The sequence below is a fragment of the Eretmochelys imbricata genome, chromosome 3 (assembly GCF_965152235.1).
Source record: "Eretmochelys imbricata isolate rEreImb1 chromosome 3, rEreImb1.hap1, whole genome shotgun sequence".
Taxonomy (NCBI): Eukaryota; Metazoa; Chordata; order Testudines; family Cheloniidae; genus Eretmochelys; species Eretmochelys imbricata.
This window is the reverse complement of record NC_135574.1, coordinates 198,225,768-198,246,692: the sequence shown is the minus strand read 5'-3', so window position 1 is coordinate 198,246,692 and position 20,925 is coordinate 198,225,768. Positions and strand designations below refer to the sequence as shown.

Sequence of the window (20,925 nt, the reverse complement as noted above, 5' to 3'; positions counted from 1 at the left end):
CTGGAGGTGGCAGAGCTATGCACTGTCCTTACTCAAGGTACATTGTAAAATTACAATCAAGCCCATTAGAAAAAATGCACATTCTTTGATACATATCAACAAAAATGTGACAATGCCTCTGTCATAAATATAAAGGGAAGGGTAAACCCCTTTGAAATCCCTCCTGGCCAGGGGAAAGCTCCTCTCACCTGTAAAGGGGTAAGAAGCTAAAGGTAACCTCGCTGGCACCTGACCAAAATGACCAATGAGGAGACAAGATACTTTCAAAAGCTGGGAGGAGGGAGAGAAACAAAGGGTCTGTGTGTCTGTCTATATGCTGGTTTCTGCCGGGGATAGACCAGGAATGGAGTCTTAGAACTTTTAGTAAGTAATCTAGCTAGGTATGTGTTAGATTATGATTTCTTTAAATGGCTGAGAAAAGAATTGTGCTGAATAGAATAACTATTTCTGTCTGTATCTTTTTTGTAACTTAAGGTTTTGCCTAGAGGGGTTCTCTATGTTTTTGAATCTAATTACCCTGTAAGATATCTACCATCCTGATTTTACAGGGGGGATTTCTTTATTTCTATTTATTTCTATTTTTTTATTAAAAGTCTTCTTGTAAGAAAACTGAATGCTTTTTCATTGTTCTCAGATCCAAGGGTTTAGGTCTGTGCTCACCTATGCAAATTGGTGAGGCTTTTTATCCAACATTTCCCAGGAAAGGGGGGCTGCAAGTGTTGGGAGGATTGTTCATTGTTCTTAAGATCCAAGGGTCTGGGTCTGTAATCACCTAGGCAAATTGGTGAGGCTTTTTACCAAACCTTGTCCAGGAAGTGGGGTGCAAGGTTTTGGGAAGTATTTTGGGGGGAAAGACGCGTCCAAACAGCTCTTCCCCAGTAACCAGTATTAGTTTGGTGGTGGTAGCGGCCAATCCAAGGACGATGGGTGGAATATTTTGTACCTTGGGGAAGTTTTGACCTAAGCTGGTAAAGATAAGCTTAGGAGGCTTTTCATGCAGGTCCCCACATCTGTACCCTAGAGTTCAGAGTGGGGGAGGAACCCTGACAGCCTCTTATACAGAATATGTAACACAGGATTCTGCAAACAGAAACCCTTCTCCTGCTGGTCACAGACTCGCCTTCCTCCCCATCAAAGTGCCACATAGCAGCTTACCCGAGCCCAAGAAAATGACTAGCCCAGATGACTTTAAATAGCGTAGGACAGACTAGAATCCTAAGTGTTAAGAAAGTGATTGCATTTTATATGCTCTTTGTCAGAGTGGGATGAACCTGAGGATTTGCAATAGCATGTGGAGTCTCACTGGTTTGAGTTTGACCAAGGAATGTAGTGACGCATAGTCATTGCTAAGTGACTGTTGTATAGTGGCCTATGAAAATAAATTGTTGATTTTAGTACAATAAGCTCCTAGTGGACATATATAGTGTATTTGTGTTTTCATAAAGGCAACAAGTTATATCCTTCCAGGGATCAAATACTCCAAAGTCTCCTCAAGCTGAAGGTGAAATGTTTAGTCCCACAGAAAAGCCTGGTCTATACTTAAAAGCTATATTGATATAGCTGTGTCAGTTCCATTAGAGGTGTGATTTTTTGGGTTGTTTTTTTTAGCTATTCCGCTACCTGCCCTCATGTAGAGACAGTTGTACTGGTGTAACTGGCTTACTCTGGTGTAGTTTATTCCAACTAGCATGAGTTATATTGGTATAAATTGCAACCATGCTAGGAGGATTGGGCTGGTTTAACTATACCTATACTAATAAAACCCTCCAAGTGTAGTTAAGGGCTAAGTTTGATTGAGCAATTTTACTGCTACTCCACCATGTCTCCCCATTGTTGCTTGCTTAAAATATTTTTTGTTTGCACATGCAAGTCCATATTGCTTATTTTTATTCTTGGACATTTCCTCCTCTTAGTGGCCCTGATTCAGGAAAGCATTTCTATTCAGAAAGGGCACTTAAACATGTGTTTCAGTGCTTTCCTTAATCTAAGACCATGTACATACCTCTGCTGGTCACCAGTGAAAATTCATTTTGCACAGAGTGTTACTAGAGGTACCAAAGTTATTCCCATGTGCATAGAAAAAGAAATGACTGTAGTATCATGGGGCTTGTCCATGCAACGCTGCAATGCACATTGGGGATATATGAATTCTAATGTACACCAATGTGCTGCTCACTAACTGGCCCACATAGAGCCTGCTGGCATGCACTATAAGTTCCTTAGTGCACAGTAGGGAATTGTTAAGGCACACCCTACTGTGCATTGCCGTTCCATATAGACAAGCCTTGAATAGCTCAGTGCAATAATTGTGAGCAGATGCTAACTGTAAATCCCATAACAAAACACCATGACATTTGGTCCTAATTAATCACTAGCTGCAGTCTTAGCAGAGAAACTATAGACAAAATGATGGTCAAGACTGGTCTTTCATGCTCATCTACTAAAGATATTCAACTAATTTCATCCCTATTGTAAGATGTTGAATTCATTCCACTGATTCCAGTGGGCCTGTTCTCTCTAGCTGAGAGTGCAAGCATACTGGCAAACCATTAAGAGGAAGTTTGCATTGCCTTTGTTTATGCTGTACCTCTTCTGGGAACAGAGTTATCCAATTTTCAGTGTTTTCAATCTAGCATCTTTCACCAGCTCCAAAATAAATAAAGCAGACGATCTGTCTTAGAAACAGAGCAGTTAAATGTTAGTTGATGACTTGCATTTATAGCATTTTAAATTAAGATGAGAAACATTTAATTATGATGATAGGAATTAAATTTTCCTTCTTTGAAATTGCATTTTTACTGAAATCAAAGATATCATTATGCCCAGAAAAGGGTTAGAACTGTAGGAGTTCTGGAAATAAAGACTTTTGTCCATAATCCAAATATTGTACTGCATAGACACCCACAGTGTGAGTTCCCCATTACTGCACTGCCAATAATTTCAACCTGGCATCAAGGCTAAATTGCCTCCATAGGAGCAAGGGGAAATTTAGTTGAAATGTTATCTCAGACATGGGTCTCTCCTAAGTGGTGAATAAAAGCTGTGTAATAGTTTATAAAATTATATCTGCTGGTTTTATGCTATGATCATTTCTTTATGAGGGAGTGAGCTGAGACCACAAAGTTCATCTATGTAATGGCCAGAGAGAACACTAAGACTGGTATTCAGAAATAACTAGCTAAAATTTTGTACAGCCTGTAGCTCCATTCACAGATGTTTGCAGATGCATGATAGAAACAGAAAGCAAGATAATGGTTGTGTTGTGGCTACAAAGTCATTAACAACAACAAAAAAAAAACAAAAAAACTATCCAGAGGCTGCTAAACAATGTAAGAGCAGAAGTGTATTTTGTGAATGGAAATGAAAGACTGTGATGATGGCTGTAACAACACCTTAAAGAAATGAAATTCTCTAATCTGTCTCTCATGGTATAGCTGTAAAGAAAATGCAGTCACCTAGCCTTTGCAAGATTCCCCCCATGCACAGTCAGCTCTAGTGCCTTTAATGAACACAGATGCAATATTAGATTTTGGACATGGGGAGTGAGGCAATCCCTGAGATCTCTGGATATCCTCCACGCTGCATGTAAACACCCAGCTGACTTGGGCTCGCAGGTTTGGACTAAGGGGCTGTTTAGTTGTGGTGTAGACATTCCGGCTCAGGATACAGCCTGAGCCAGTGGTGGGCAACCTGCGGGCCGCATGCGGTCCATGAGGGTAATCCGCTGGTGGGCCGCGAGACTGTTTGTTTACGCTGACCATCCACGGGCACGGCCACCCACAGCTCCCAGTGGCCGCAGAGAAGTGGTGTGGGATGCAGGGAGCTGTGGGTGGCCGTATCTGAGGACGGTCAATGTAACAAGCTGTCTTGTGGCCTGCCAGCGGATTACCCTGAAGGGCTGCATGCGGGCCGCAGGTTGCCCATACTGACATGAGCTCTGGGACCTTCCCCACTCGCAGGGTCCTCAAGCCTGTGCTTCAGCCCCAGTCCAAATGTCTACACCACAGTTAAACAGCCCCGTACACCAAGCCCTGCAAGCCTGAGTCAGGTGGCATGGGCCAGCTGTGGGTTTTTAATTGCAGTGTAGACATACACTTTGTGGCCCAGTCCAATTAGTACCTAAACAATCAGTAACAAGACCTTAAATTAGATCCATCTTGCTTGGCCTTAGTTTCAGCCACCTATTCTTCATGCAGGTGCTAAATCTGCTCAGGCATGGGGGAAGCTGAAGGATGGTGTTGTCTGTGTTTGCTGTAAAGAAGTTGCAGAGCTGACTGTGTTGTGCTGGTAAGGACTCCATGTCTGTTGCACCCCACATTCCTACCTTCTGATATATATGTTAGTTTCACATTATCACTGATGATTTTCCTTACATATGTCTTGTGCAGTGTTGGACTAGGAGGCCTGGAGAAAAGAGGACCTGGTAGCAGCTTGTGGAAGCCTCCACTAGGTATTTGAGGGGGTGGATTAGACCCAGAGGCCCCCTGCTGGAGGCCTCAGGGTCCTGCCACACTCCTCCCAGGAAAGGAGCAGTGGAGAGGTCTTCCAGAGGAAGCAGCCAATCAGAGAGGATGCAGAGAGCAGCCAATCAGGGCCCAGGAGGGCGCTATAAAAAGGAGCTGCAGAGCCCGAAATAGGAATTTCCTTACTGGAGCTAGAGGAGTGTAGATGGTGCTGTTGGCTGGCCGAAGGGAACTGCAGCACAATGACAGCTCAGTGCTAGTAGAGACTGGGGGAGCAAGGAATAGCTCCTGGCTGGCTGGGCCTGAACTTAGAAGGGCCCTGAGTTAAGAATAAGCTATTGGTGAAGGCTGGGGCTGCGGGGAAGTGGTCCAGGGAACTGAAGATAGTTTTGGTAAATGGACACAGTGGTGAGTGACTGCTTTTCTTAGGGTTCCTGGACTGGGACCTGGAGTAGTGGGTCAGCCTGTGTCCCCCCGCATAGCCCACTGGCGAAGGGCATACAACTGGACAGCAGTAAACCCCCAAGAAGGGGACTGAACAGACTAAGAGGGTGAAACCACTGCCTCCAGGGAGGAAGCCCTGGGATTATGGCCCGATGCCAGGGACAGGACTGGTCTAAAGATGGCAGACACAACCAACCAGAAGAGGGTGCTTGTGAGAGGTGGGTGTTACAGGATGTTTCAGTCTTTTTTCTTAGTTTATTCAGGAATATAGGACAAGGCAGGAGAGGAGACCTGTAACTTCTGCTGCTGACTCCCATTGTCCCGCAGTCTCCAAGCACTGCTCCACAGGGGAGATTTGAAAGAGGAAACAATCATCTGGAACTATTACATCTTTAATTTTGAAACTGAAAAAAAAATAACTGGATTTTAGCGTCCCCCGTTAGAATATGTTACAGCCGTTCCCTCCTTTTTTCATTACTATAAGGTATGCGGCCACTTTAGCCTGAGCTCTATAATTAGAAGCATTATTTCTGTTCTATTTCTCATTTCCTTAATAGACTGATTCATTGTAATTGATGGGGTACAAACTACAAAGCTAAGTATTTTTCAAGCTGTAAATTGCAACGGTTGTTAGTAGGAATTATTGACTATAATTCTATTCCACTTTATTTAAGTGTGTGTGTGTGTGTGTATATATATATATATGAAAGAGAAACATAATCTTTCCATTAGACATCTCCTTTCTTAATCATTATGTCCTAATTAATTCCCTGGTTAAATATAAAGCAAGCATTAGTTCTGAAATAATGTCTTCCTGTATGACTAAATAAAGAATGGTTCCTTTCCCTTCTCTGTTGACTCATGTTGGCTAGGGATCCGGAGCAAGCATGAGAGCAGGTATCCGAGACTTTGGGACAGATTCTGTGTTTCTCCTGTACTATGATCAGTGTAAGACCAGAGGTGGGAAGCAAAGATGGCATCACATAATAAGTGTAACAAGAGAAGGCAAGAGCATGAGACCATTTCTGTAGTAAGGCTTTGGTTTTTTCTGCTGGAGGCAAAATCCAGGCTGACTCACAGAGGTGCAGGTCTCCAGACATACAGTTGGGAGAAAAGTAAAATGTAGTCATGCATTTGTAACCCACACTTGGCATGGTGTCTCCCTCTAGTGTGTCTCCCTCTAGTTGCTGAATAAGAGCCTATTACTACTGGCTCATGAAGTTATTTCTTTAGCTCAAGTGGGACTGGTCTGTGCTGCTGTAATGGAGGTCCTGGGTTCAAACTCTGATGATGATCCAAGATTGTTACACAATCATAACAGGGAGGCAAGAAAAATATACTCAGTTTCAATATAAGAGAAGCTTAGATCCATTAGCTGTCTTAGTGCAGATCACAGAATAGCTTGGCAGTAATATATAGGAGAAATTTAAGCTTTGTCTCGTATATTAATTTACTATTTCTGAAAGAGAATGCAATTCAGTTCCTAGACCTTAGTTGATTGGATTTGATATTCTTACAGATTACTGCCAAATTACTGCATTATCAAGTCAATTGATTGATAAGTATGGGTTACAGGCCAGTGGCTCTCCATAAATGTGGATCCTGTGATCCCAAACCTAACCTGCCCCAGACCCAATCATTATGGTTTTATCTGGTTTCGATTTAACACAGAAACCACCCCCTGCAGCATGCAAAGACCACCTACTGGAGGAGATAATGCAGCACTTTCATAGCTTTTAGGTCCATGCCCCTTTTCCTCCCAGCCACTCTGGGATGTAGGTCATTGCATCAGGCCTTTCACACCTGAGTGAATTTTACTTTCAAATTATATTAACATGTTGTGGGGAAATTTTCTTTATTTTTCTCTTCTGGCCTAAGTATGTATAATTATTTGAATGCTTTGAAATAGAATTTACATTTGGGCCATATGTAATGAATGTATGGTTACCTGCTCCTGCGTTCACCAGAGCGTAATTTCTGACAAGCGACTTTTATTTGTATTAGTGTATTAGGAAACATTACAATTTTTTGTTAATTTTGGTAGCATAGCACATCTGCGTATGTTTGCTGCAGGAGTGATGATGGGGTTTTTTTTCTAGAAAACAAAAACATTGAATAGTACAGCTCCTCTTAATGGCCATCTATAACTTTTTTAAAGATATGGTTCTGCAGAGTTGTTAACATTAAAACACTTGGCAACATAGTGTCTTTATGACAGATATTTGTAAGAATATTGTTAAAAAGTAATCATTATCTGTCCAAAGATGCTTATCGAATTAGTAATCCTATTCCTGTTTTTTTTAATTTCCTGTAGTTAGAGTTTTTCTATAGTTTATATGTATGTATGTGTATGTATATATCTATTATACATATTAAACATACATGCTTAGGAGCAGATTCTCAGATGGTGTAAATTGGCATGCCTCCATTGAAGTCAATGGAGCTTATGCCCATAGTAGCAGCTTAGGTTGAAACTTAGCATGGTTAACTTGGGAATTTCAGGTTTTCTCCTTTTTAAAAGTCAGAAATATTTTTTTTACAGTAGCAGTTTTCTCCTTAGCTATGATGATATCCTTGAGAATTGTGTTTTTGAAAGTATGAAGTATTACGGATCAAAATCTATAGTGTCCGATGCACGTTAGCAGTTCACTATAACTCAGTGCTTGATGTTATCAGAGACTTGATACTATGGAAGGATCAGGACAAATATCATATTTGAACATTGCATTTTCCATCTATTCTGTTCATTTACAGTTCGTTATGTTTTAATAACTTGAACCTGATCCATGTTTAATACTAGTATCAGTTTGGTATGTTTAAGTGAAAACATTGGGGCCGATGTTAAGAATGCACAATAACCATGGGAACTCTGTGCAGTAGATGTTAATTCAGTCTGAATTTGCACTTCTGCCGGGACTAAATACAGACTAAAGGCCTGAATTTTCTCTCACTTGCACTTGTTTTTCTCCACTGTAACTCCATTCCACTGCTGATCCATGCATTTACCACCTTGACACTTCCCTGTATAAGATCCAGTTTTTAGTTTCTTATAACTTTGACAGACATTGACCATTTGGGCTGAAATTTTCTATATCAAGTGCTGCCTCAAGCTAAATATTTTTGGAAAATTGCAGCCAAAATGGATTAGCCAATACTGAGTATGAGGCTAAGGAAAAAATATTAGATTGTCCATGTTAAAAATTCTATTGACCTTTTCTTTGGAGAAGGGACTTGAAATTTGGACGAGAGGTGGCCTTTGGGTCAGGGATGTGCCTTTTGCTTTCTTTGTGAAAATCCACCTACATTTGGCCAAGTTGTAAGCCTTTAAAAAAATCACAGTTCGCACAAGCTCAGAAACATCTTTGATTTTTAGCACCTGAAATCTCGGAAGATTCTGTCCCCGCTGAGCAAGCTTCATGCTGACCAGACTGCAGCCTCTCACAGCCTCTCGTGCTGACCAGACTGCAGCCTCTCACAGCCTCTCGTGCATGCACCATTTCCACACAGGCAACTGAGCATGCTCCATCCCCACAGAACTCCTCCTATGTAAGTGCATGGTCTCCACAGAGCAACTGTGCATGTACCAGCCCAGGGCTAAGGGTGAAGCTGGACTTTCCCTGGTATGGCTGCCACCTGCTGCTCTATGCCAGGCACCAGAACAGAGAGCAGGGAGGCTGTCTCTCCTGTGCTCTCAATGACTCCTCTTCTCGCAGGCAATGTGGAGCAACAAGCTATATGGTGGGCGGGGGTGTGAGGGAAAGGAGTAGAGTGGGACAAGGAGTCTGGTGAAACTGGGACATGGGTGGAGGAGAAATTGGAAGTGGCTGAACAAGGAGCCTGGAACTTAGAAGGGAAATGTATGGTGGAGAATGAGGGCAGGTCGGGTGTGGGATTTGCTGGGTTTGAATAATATGCAGTAAATAAAGCATGGGGGCCATACACTGAACAATAAGAATAAAACAAAATATTGAATAGCTGCTCATTAAGTGAGCCTTGTCCATCCTGTGCACATAAGGAGCCAGGGGTCCTGTGCAGAAAAAGTATGTGATCATGTAATAAAAAAACTGTATCATAATGCATGTGCACAAGGGACCTAAATTAAGGTACCCTTAACTCTGGAATTTCCTAACCTTTGAATGCTACACTTTGCAACTTTAATAATGTTCTTTTAACATAGTTTTTGTGGGTGTGTGAAATGATATAGTACACACATCCAGTATGTATATATAAGCATAAACCTGTGTAAAGGTGTATGCAGTTTTTATTTACCATACTGGAAAAATAACTGGTTTAACTATAATGGTATATTCACACTTACTGTTAGGAGTTTTATTTTAATTTAATATTTTGCATCCCCATTGTGTCTTTAAAGTTGGATTTTATGGCTTATCTCCCCACACCCCGATGTTACAGTGGAAGCACTGACTATTTCCATTTTCTGTAGTGCAGGCTTAGGCTCCAGTTTTCATTTGCAAGACATAATTATTCAACGGACTGACCTGTTCAATCAGAAAAAGTTACTGTGCATCCACAAACTGCCTGACAAGTTGCTACACTGAAACTAAACTCTTGATACTGTTTTCTTATATTTAATTATCACTTTGCTGTACAAAATCAGAGTGAAGAAGGTGTAAATAGCCTCAGTTATAGCTAGACTAAGAAGAAAATGTGTTCCTTGAATAGCTGAGCATTTAGTACTTTGAATATTTGTTCCCTTTTTGTATATATCTTACTTGATAGGCTAATTCTGTAGTTAACAACATTAAGACAGCAAGATACATTTTAAGGCACTGATATGGGCTAGGTACCTTGCTTCCATCACCAAGTTTGAAAATGTTTGTTTATATATTGCCCTGCTTCGATGTTGAATAATGACCAAGTCATTGGATGTTAAAGGGCTGTCCCAGGGTTTGAATATCCCTCCTGAGCAGCTAGAGCTCTGGCAGGTGAGTTGGGACTGCTTCACCTCTCACCCAGCGTGAATATAAATTTGGGCTGACAGGTATTGGGCTGACAGGTATCTCACTCTGCAGGTAGTCCTGTTGATTTATGTGTCTTTTTTGCTCTATCGTTGTTATGTCCCTTCATCTCCTCTTACTCAGCTGCTGTTGTGGGTAGGTTTTTTTCTCTTCATATGTAATGAAACATCACATACATATCACAGTGCAATTGATGAGGCAGGGAGCAGAGTAGAATTTTTTCATTGATAGGGCTGTCAAGCAATTAAAAAAATTAATTGCGATTAATCGCACTGTTAAAAAATAATAGAATACCATTTATTTAAATGTTTTTGGATGTTTTCTACATTTTCAAATATATTGATTTCAGTTACAACACAGAATACAAAGTGTACAGTGCTCACTTGATATTTATTTTTTATTACAAATATTTGCACTGTAAAAAACAAAAGAAATAATTTTTCAATTCACCTACTACAAGTACTGTAGTGCAATCTCTTTATTATGAAAGTTGAACTTACAAAAGTAGAATTATGTACAAAAAAACCCTACATTCAGAAATAAAACAGTGTATAACTTTAGAGCCTGCAAGTCCACTCAGTCCTACTTCAGCCAATCTCTCAGACAAACAAGTTTGGTTACAATTTTCCGGAGACAATGCTGCCTGCTTCTTGTTTACAATGTCTCCTGAAAGTGAGAACAGACATTCGCATGGCACTGTTGTAGATGGCGTTGCAAGATATTTACGTGCCAGAATCGCTAAAGATTCATATGTCCCTTCATGCTTCAGCCACCACCCCAGAAGACATGCCTCTATGCTGATGACAGGTTCTGCTCAGTAACGATCCACGATCTGAGTGCTGCTCTTTTAAGACATCTGAAAGTATGCTCCACACCTCGTCCCTCTCAGATTTTGGAAGGCAGTTCAGATTCTTAAACCTTGGGTCGAGTGCTGCAGCTATTTTTAGAAATCTCATATTGTCAAATCTGCTGTGAAAGTGTTCTTAAAACAAACATGTGCTGGGTCATCATTCGAGACTGCTGTAACATGAAATATAGGGCAGAATGCAGGTAAAACAGAACAGGAGACATACAATTCTCCCCCAGCGAGTTCAGTCACAAATTTAATTAATGTATTATTTTTTTAATGAGCATCATCGGCATGGAAGCATGTCCTCTGGAATAGTGGCCGAAGCATTAAGGGGCACATGAATATTTAGCATATCTGGCATGTAAATACCTTGCAACACTGGCTACAAAAGTGCCATGCGAACGCCTGTTCTCACTTTCAGGTGACTTTGTAAATAAGAAGCAGGCAGCATTATCTCCCATAAATGTAAACAAATTTATTTGTCTGAGTGATTTGCTGAACAAGAAATAGGACGGAGTGGACTTTTAGGCTCTAAAGTTTTACATTGTTTTGTTTTTGAATGCAGTTATGTAACAAAAGTAATCCACATTTGTAAGTTACACTTTCATGATAAAGAGATTGCACTACAATACTTGTATGAGGTGACTTGAAAAATACTATTTCTTTTGTTTATCATTTTTGTATTGCAAATATTTGTAGTCAAAAATAATAACATAAAGTGAGCACTGTACACTTCGTATTTTGTGCTGTAATACAAATCAATATACTTGAAATTGTAGAAAAACATCCAAAAATATTTAATAAATTACAATTGGTATTCTATTGTATAACAGTGCGATTAATCGCGATTCATTTTTTAAATCACGATTAATTTTTTTGAGTTAATCGCATGAGTTAAGTGAGATTAATCGACAGCCCTATTTATTTATTTATTTATTTATTTTGTGGCCTGAAAGGAAATGCTTGAAAAATTGTATCTTTGTTAGAGCCTTGATGTTTATAATATAAAACCCCTAAATTCCCTGGCCTGCACACAGAATTCTCTAGCATCTGGGGGCCTAGTGTTCTCAGGCCTCTGCTTTATTTGGAAAGTTGTCCCTAGGAAAAAACTCTTAAACGTTAGCAACAATGGATGTGTATTGAGTATGGCACACAAGCCCACCATGATTTCAAAATGCTGGAAAAGTTCCCGGCTATTCTGAAGATAACATACTGTAATAAAAGAAAATGGGGTGTCTGAGGTCTATCAGTGACAGCTGCCCGCTTCCTGTAATAATGAAACAGTCATGATTTATTAAATATTTTAACTCTTGAGTTTTCAGAGAATGGTGATATTTAGCTCGAAACAGTGCCAGGTTTTTTTCCTGTAATTCTTGTGTTATTGCCACCCCCACAACTTACCAGGGAGCCCTCTAGTGGTTAACTACAGGCGGTGGTTTTAGAAGTGAACAACAATCCTAAGGATTTAATTTTCAATGACTGGTAAAATATTGCTAACACTCCTTTTTACCTTGAATTTCTCTGCTGACTGTGTAACTTTTATAATGACTGTTTGCAGCCTAAAAAGATATGATTTTTCTGTTATGACTTGTATCAGGAACCTACAAGCAGAGGATTAAAATTACTAACCAGGACCAGCTGCAGGGAAAGAGGGTGTGTTTTGTCTTTACTCTCAGTTTACTGTCCTTTGACACTACTTAAGAGCTCCATCTTTTGTATTGTCTTCTAGCTAGTAGGTCTGTGCTAGTTTTCATTTCCTCCAGTTTCTGGCTTCTCTCCTCACCCTTCACTCTGCAAAAAATTCTCAGAGTTCCTTACCGTTTGGTTGCAATCTATTGCTCTACCCTTCCCTTGGTCTCCTGCAGCTACAAGGTGTGCTCATGGGGTATGAATTTCTCTGCTAACCTAGCTATTCCTCTCTTTTTTGGATCCTTTTTTCCTGTGAATAGCTCTACTTCTCCACTGCTGCTTGTAGTTTTCCCAATCAGTGGAAGCAGAATTAAATTAACATTTATTGGCAATTGGTGCTCATTTCTCAATTGCAAGCTTGCGACTAACTGGAGTCTTGGAGTATGTCCAGTGGTGAGCTGGAGCTAGTCTGCGCAAACTGGTTGTTAAATTTTGAAGCCGGTTTAGAACCAGTTGTTAAAGGGGTGGGCAAACGCCAGCCCGCGGGCCACATCCGGCGCACGGTACTGTCCTGTCCTGCCTGCCTGCCTGAGCTCTCGGCTGGGGAGGCTCCGCTGAGAATCCCTTTTTAATTTTTTTAAATTAAAGCGGCGCTCTGGGTCTTTGGCAGCACTTCGGCGGCAGGTCCTTCGGTGCCACCGAAGACCTGGAGTGACTAAAGGAACCGATTCTTCAGCTTTTGGCAGCTCATCACTGAGTATGTCTACACACATGCCAGCCAGCTCGGGCTCGTGGGGCTCAGACTGTGAGGCTGTTTCATTGCTGGGTACACCTCCAGGCTCAGGCTGGAGCCCCCGGGACCATCCCTCACCTTCAGGGTCTTAGAGCCCAGGCTCCAGCCTGAGCCAAGATGTCTACACAGCAATGAAATAGCCCTGCAGCCTGAACCCTGCAGGCCTGAGTCGGCTGGCACAGGCCTGCCATGGGTTTTTCTTCACTGTGTAGACATGCCTTTGTGTGACTATGGGCAGCAGGAGGACTGTAGATAGCGCAGCATTAGTTCACATTTGGCACATTCACAACCTAAAGGGCTGGAAACACTGCAGTGTTTTCATTCCTTAGGCCTTCATTGGCCAGGGAAAGTTTTCTAACCCAGGGGTTGAATTTTTCAATCCCTACTGTGTGTATTAGAAGAAAACAAATGTCTTGTACCCTACTCCTGTCCTAGGTATCTATGCGTCTATCAGTGGTGAGAAATAGGCATTTTAAAAACAGTACTGGTTTTAATAAGTTCAAAACCAAAAATCCCACTTATTTTCTTGTTTGTTTTTACAGGCATTCCCCTGTATTTCAACAGGAATTTATGGTAAGTAAGACCTCTTATTAGGTACCATTTAAGCGGGTTTTCTTCATAGCAAATGGTTGGTGTTGTTTAAACAGATGTTTTTGTGCCTTTGTAGATCATTTTGGCTAGTGCATGAATTAGTATTTTATTATTATTATACAAACAGCATCCAATCTGACAATGATTGGGATCTTGTTGTACAAGTAAAATAGTCTGTGCCCCAAAGAGCTAATAGTTTAAGGCCCTGATCTTGCAAAAACTTATGCACGGTATTATCTTTACACCCATATGGCTCCAGTGGTGCAAAGTTAAGCATGAGCAAATGCTTTCAGGATAGGGTTCTGTGGAGACAAAAAACTAAGATATGAGGAACTTTGTACATCGTGCAGGGAAAGTGGCCACAGTGATGGGGACGTGTCTTGTTAGTTCCATCATTTTTTGTTGTTTTTATTTTTTTAATTTGTTTGCTCCCCATCTGGTGATTTATGAAGGGACGAGGGAGAGGGATACTATCAAAAGATGGCAAATATTTATATATATGAATATACATTTTTATTATTTTAAGTCAACCTGTCCATTGTTAGTCATCCACTTTCTTGTAGTAATCACAGGACAGATGACCATTGAAGAGTTATTTGAGGTGGAAAGAGGTGGGTTCAAGGAGGGTGTGCCATACATAAAAAGCAGCATGGAGAAATGAATGGAGACTATTAGGGGTGGAGCGGATTCTTTACTGGTAGATACAAATATATTTCTAGCGTTAAAATCTAGTAAATTGCTTTTTTTGCATTTAATGTTTTAAAATGCATATAGAATTATAATAGGTAGTGTTGTTATTTTTAATCTCTCTTAAGGTTAATAGAGAGACTAGCAGTGCAGCAAATTTAAAAAATCACGGAAGAACTAAGTGCCACCATAATAATCATTACTTAGTTATTGTACAAACGTCAGATATATTAACTTTCAGCCATTGTGCTGAGTTAATATTAGGATTGGCTAATCAGATATTATGCAGGAGAAAAAAGATTCACAAAAACATGACAGCTTTATTATTTTTTTAATGTAAGAAAAATGTAAAATCTTTTTATCATGTACCAGTATCAGTATAGCATTGGATAGGCTGTTTCCAGGCTTATTATTTTGATAGTTGTTAATTTGAATCAGATTTCAGGAAGTGGAAAAGGAATTACTTTCTTGTACAGTTCCTTTTTTTCTTCTTCCAGCTGTATTAATGTTACTGATGAGAAGATTACAGCTGCAGTTTAGAAACTTTAGAAATCGCCAGATATGGACTTATTGCAGATAAATCTTTGCCTCAGTCTCCAAATCCCTTATCTTCTAGGGAAAATTCTGGGTTTCATTCCTGGACATTTTGGATAATGTACACACTTTTTTCCTTAAGTCTTAACATGGACATATTTTTATTAGTTTGCAAAAAGACGCCAGACGTGATGCATGTGTGTGGAATTTACTAGCAAATGAAAAGCACAAACAATTACAGCTCATTTTATGAGAGCTGGATTAGTCAATAGAAAGTAAGCCCCTGCATACAAGAAACATGGTTCCCTGAGGTAACTAAAAGGAAGTTAGATAGAACCTTGAGTTCCTTTTCCCAGGTAATGGTACTTTTTGAGATGGTCATTGAATTTTTTTTAAGCTGAAAAGCTAAGGCACAGCTGAAACACTATATAGTATGGCAGATGGAGTTTCCATATGTATTTGTTGTTTTCATTGGCGTACAAGGAGCAGAGCATACTTCTGCCAAGACACTCTGGTTTTCCATAGTTTTTTATAAAAGGCTGTCAGCACGCAAACTCCTAACTGAGCTCCTGCTCTGCATTTCAATATTTGCCATCTAATTTTCAAGGAGATGTGAGAATGACACTTTTTTAAAAAACCAAGCTATTGATCCCTGCTTTTTTTTCAGAACTCTCAGACATGACTCTTGAAAGGGCATTTTCATCTGGTAGCTGCTAAGGGCAAGTCTCTGTGTGAGATCTGAAATACTGACAGATTTAAGAAAGGGTGACAGCAGTTCCTGTGCAGTGATGAACTTGCCAGTGATGTTGTGTTATGTAATACATTTGGGAACCAGGGCACATACACAACACACAAAGATCTGCTTAGTGGTGCTGGTGGTGGTTGTGTTTTCCCCCTCACACACACGCTTTAGGGATTCCCATTGCCTAGGACAGCAAGTGACTTTTTTCTAGTCCATATAGATGTTCATCACAATAATATCTGAGTGCACTCCAGTTATGCATTAAGCAACGTGGCTGCACACCTGGCATATGGTGTTTATTATCTCAGCCTCTCTCTATGGGGAGAGGTGTATGTAATGAGTGTCTTGTTTTGGTAAGGTCTTAGGGTTTTGTTTTTTAAATGTACTTCACTTCAGGTGATCTTATTGGATAATATGTCACATAAGCTTGTTTCTAAGCTACTCTTATAATGAATATTGTTTCACACATGCTAATAAGAAAATATTTATTTTCTTTGTTAAAGAATATATGGCCCTGATTCTGCAGTCAGATCCCTGCAGACAAACCATGCGCACATGCAGAGCCCCATACACTGAAAGTTGAGCTTCAACTCAAACTCAGCGGGGCTATGGTCAATTTGTAGGGTTCCACCTCTGTGGATCCAATTGTGGGATTGAGGCCTGTGTTTTCCTCAGTGGTCTTGTAAATGCTTGGTTTGCTTTTCTTCTCCCTGGTCTCCTTAGGCACTCTGTTCCAGAGAAAAGCCTTTCCTGTTTGTATCACTTCAGAACACTCCTTCCTCAGAAAAAAAAGGTGTGAAGACGAAAGTAAGCCTCCTATTAAGTTTTGGCTAACAGCAGGTTCCTTTTCATGAGAGGACGTTTGATGGAGGAAAAGTCTGCATTCCTCCCAAAATGCACTCTCCACACTCCAGCTTCTTAGAATGCTTCGAAACACTTAGAAAATGTTCCAACTTGAACAAGTTAAAGCCGTGAGAAGGCCAGAGGCAGGTTTCCATTAAGGCACCATGCCAGAAGTCTAAAAGAAGACTCTGGGGTGTCTTCATTTTTCAAGACTGATGAATTCAAAGGAAGGATTAAATGTTTAAAAAAAATTAGTTAGAAAAGGCCTGGTGCTTATTTCTTGTAAGTCTGTGTAAAACAGATTAGAATCAGGCCCAAAGACTCTCTGAATTAAAAACTGTATTGTTTTTTACTTGCAGTTCTTAGTAATCTCTGATATAGTGATAAAATGATGATCAGCCAAAAAATAAAAAATAGAGAAGGCACAAGGAATGGAGACTTCTTGTGTCCCTATAATCTCCTTGGTAGCGCTCTGTGCCTCAGTTTCCCCACTTGTAAAACCAGCATAATGCTACTTACCTCCTTTTGCAAATGGTTTGAATGTTACTGATTGAAAAGCATGGTATAAGAGCTGAGTATAAGTATTTATTATTAGTCAACTGAGAGATGACTTTAACAAGTACTTTCTCTTATGGCAGGAACATATTGAATTAATAATCGGAAAGAATTCCCAAGGATTGTTCACAGTCAATCCAGTATTGTTTGGAATTGCCAGCTATTAGAGTAATTACCAAGCAACAGAGCCACAATATTTACCTAGTATATTTTAAGATGAGAAAGATATTTGAGGTTAACTTTGTCAGGAGGGTTGTCTTCTAGAAAACTTAACTTATGCTGCACTTTGGAGTAAGGCCAAACTAAGTAAACAATTCTGATGTAAATTCTCCTTTTCAGGGTCTTCCAGTGCTTTTTCCTCTTTTCCTTGTTCAAAGAAAGGTCAATATCTGTTTGAAAAGTTTTTGTTTTTGTTTTTAAATCAAACACCTACATTCCCAGACTGTTTACACTGGTCACCATTAATAAATCTGATTTACTTACAATTACCAGAAGAAAATGTGCTTTGGAAATCTTTCCAGAAAAGACATCTCTGGAAAGAGACTAAGCACAGAATTTCACACCTAACGTGGTTGGTTCCCGCTTCTTCCCCGCCCCCATTACAGCTTGTAAAAACAAAGAGTTATTTAAAGGCTGCATTTTTGCCGCAGCTGCATGGATTCCATGATTTTCATGTATTTTAACCAGTGTTCAAGACTTCCGACATTTGGGAACTTTTGCAAAAGGGAAAGTGGATGTGGGATCGTAAACAGTGGGACTAATTTCATTGCGCATCTTGAGAGTTGCCAAGTTAAAACCTAGGCTGCATACATAGTTGGGAAAGGATAAGAATTCTCTTAAATTAGGGTTCATGTTTTGCCATGTGTTCATGGCAGATCATAGATTCTGAGGATGGAGAAACATATGAGCATTGGATAGGGATTTTAGGATGTTATCATCCATGTACTCCTGTGTTTTACTTACTGCCATATTACTTGTGATATAAGTTTGAGGTACTATTGCCACTTATTTTTTGTTGTTGTAGTACTCTACCAATGCAAGAAATCAGTTTTAATACTTATTAAACTCACTTAGAAAGTAAAGACGTTAAAAAAGAATTAAAACGGAAAACGAAACAAAACAAAAATGTGGAGAAAACCCTACGAAAGTCTACATTTTAATAGGCTTCAGAGTGGTAGCCGTGTTAGTCTGTATCAGCAAAAACAACGAGGAGTCCTTGTGGCACCTTAGAGACTAACAAATTTATTTGGGCATAAGCTTTCGTGGGCTAAAACCCACTTCATCAGATGCATGCACCTGATGTTGTTTCTACATTTTAATAAACTCCCTTATTCCTTCTATCTCCTTCACAGGCCAGCTGTGGGTTTTTAATTGCCGTGTAGATGTAGCTGAAGAGGAAAAGCTAGGAGAATGCAGAATGTCTTTGATGCTTGTAGTTTAGTTGCTGGAAATTCACAGGGAACCCACATATTATGCAACCTTGTTAGCCGGACTTGAGACCAGACACGTTTTCTAGTATCAGGCTGTTCAGTCTTGTTTTTAGCTTGCCTCTCTGGTCAAAGCAAAGTGTTGCAAGGTTAAGTTTGTCCTGCATGCTAAACCAGACTGTGTGAGGCACAAGGTAAAGAGAGAGGAGGAGTAAGTGGAATAGGTATACTAGGGTGAGAGTAACAGCAGGAGCCCTAGGTTTATATCTAAAGAGTTACTTAGGACAGAGCTACGGAGTTGAAGTCATGTGAATCCTTCTCCTCGTTTGGTGTGGTCACAGCATATTCTAGATCAGGAAAAAGAAAGCCCAGTGTTGTTGAGTTCTGTTATCAGCATGTGTGACCCCGGTGTGCTGTTAGTCAGTTCTGGGAGGAAGATGTTGCCCAATGTTTCTTAAGTAAGTTCCTAAGGGTTTCCCTCAAAGAAGAAATGACAAATAACAGATCTTATCAAAAGTACCCAGTCAAAACAAAATTCCAAAAGTCCACATATGGACACTGCCTCTCATATTAAGATTCTCTTCTATTGCTAAAACTAATCGCTAATATTTTTGACCTCACCAGAACCTCCAAAAACCCCATCTGCACTTCCTTAGTCCAAATAAACTAGCTTCATATCACTTCTTTGGCTGTGTTCTGTGGTTTCTTTCAACAGCAATTTCACATAATACATCTAGAGAATAAATTAGCATTTGAGCACCTACTTTGGACAATGTCAGATTTCAGCCAAGAGTAAAGTTTACCGGAACATGTGTCTGTTGCTGCAATGGGGCTGATCTGAGAGTCACTAGGATAGCAATCTATGTTTTTTCAGTGGTTAACTTGTAATTGCAATTATTATTAACATTAAACATAGTTAAATATTATTATGTATGATAAATCTATAATGTATAAATATAGCAGCTACTAAATGGCAATTATAATATTTAAATAATTCTAGAAATCTCAATAGTACTTGTATAAGAAATTGTCACATGTATTATTTAACAGAGATCTTATTTCAGAAAGCATCGTGTCCACATTACTAATTGTTCTCTTCCTACCCTCAGTCCTTTTCTCTCTGGAATATATTTTAAATACTTAGAAATTATTAGCAGAGAATGTAAATTGATTAACTCTCAACAGTCTGAAAGCAGTATTCACATGATCTATTTAACAAGGAGAAACTTTGACTTGATTCCGGAATGGTGGCAGAAACATGAAGGGGCATATGAATGTTTAGCATATCTGGCATGTAAATACCTTGTAATGTTGGCTACAAAAGTGCCATGCAAATGCCTGTTCTCACTTTCTGGTGACATTGTACATAATAAGAAAGCAGCATTATCTCCCGTAAATGTAAACACACTTGTTTGTCTTAGCGATTGGCTGAACAAGAAGTCGGACTAAGTGGACTTTGTAGGCTCTGAAGTTTTACATTGTTTTGGTTTTGAGTGCAGTTATGTAATAAAAGAAATCTACATTTGTAAGTTGCACTTCATGACAGAGATTGCACTATACTAGTATGAGGTGACTTGAAAAATACTATTGCTTTTGTTTATCATTTTTACAGTGCGATTAATCGCGATTAATTTTTTTATTCATGATTTACAGTGCAAATATTTGTAATAAAATAATATACCCTTAGATTTCAATTACAACACAGAATACAATATATATGAAAATGTAGAAAAACATCCAAAATATTTAATAAATTTTAATTGGTATTCTATTGTTTAACAGTGCGATTAAAACTGTGATTAATTGCGATTAATTTTTTTGAATGAATCGTGTGAGTTAACGGCGATTAATCGACAGCCCTAGTATTTAGGTTGTAAATTTTCCAGTGCGGAGACTCCCTCTTACTTACTGCCTCCCTCCTAAGTGACAGCAATATGCTAAGGTCTCTGAGACAGCAAGCAAGAGGAAGGGAAAAGAGCCTTGCTGTGCAAAAATACAATGGGGGCTCTGTTCTCTCCTGTGTCTGAGTCCCACTCAACCCAGGAGAAAAAGGGGGTTGACAGGGATCAGGTTACAGCTCCCTGATTCTGTGCTAGCTGGCTCCAGCATGAGCGAGAGCAGCATAGGGTCCATTCCAACTTACTCCTCTAGTGTATAGTCTCTAGACCTTGCACCAGTGGAGGATAGGCATGTCGGACGGGTGTGGTAGGCGCACAGATTGGCTCTGCTGGTTTTACAACAGCAGGGAATTCCCTCTTCCAAGGAAATTTTCTGCTGGCGAGTGACTGTCACACGCTGGCCTCTGCACTGCCAGGGTGGTGCAAAGGGGCTGCGTACGATGTTGAAGCTGGCCCTCTATGTGCAATCTTTGCCATGTTGGAGCTGAGA

The 20,925-nt window shown here is 40.0% G+C and overlaps 1 protein-coding gene across 1 annotated transcript in view; it reads left to right on the top strand.

The window, feature by feature from the left end:
- Positions 1–20,925, top strand: part of MACROD2 (mono-ADP ribosylhydrolase 2) — a 1,333,771-nt gene that overhangs the window by 917,034 nt on the left and 395,812 nt on the right. The window contains exon 7 of the mRNA XM_077812043.1: positions 13,701–13,731. Coding sequence (XP_077668169.1) covers positions 13,701–13,731 — 31 coding nt within the window. The remainder of the gene's footprint in view (positions 1–13,700; positions 13,732–20,925) is intronic.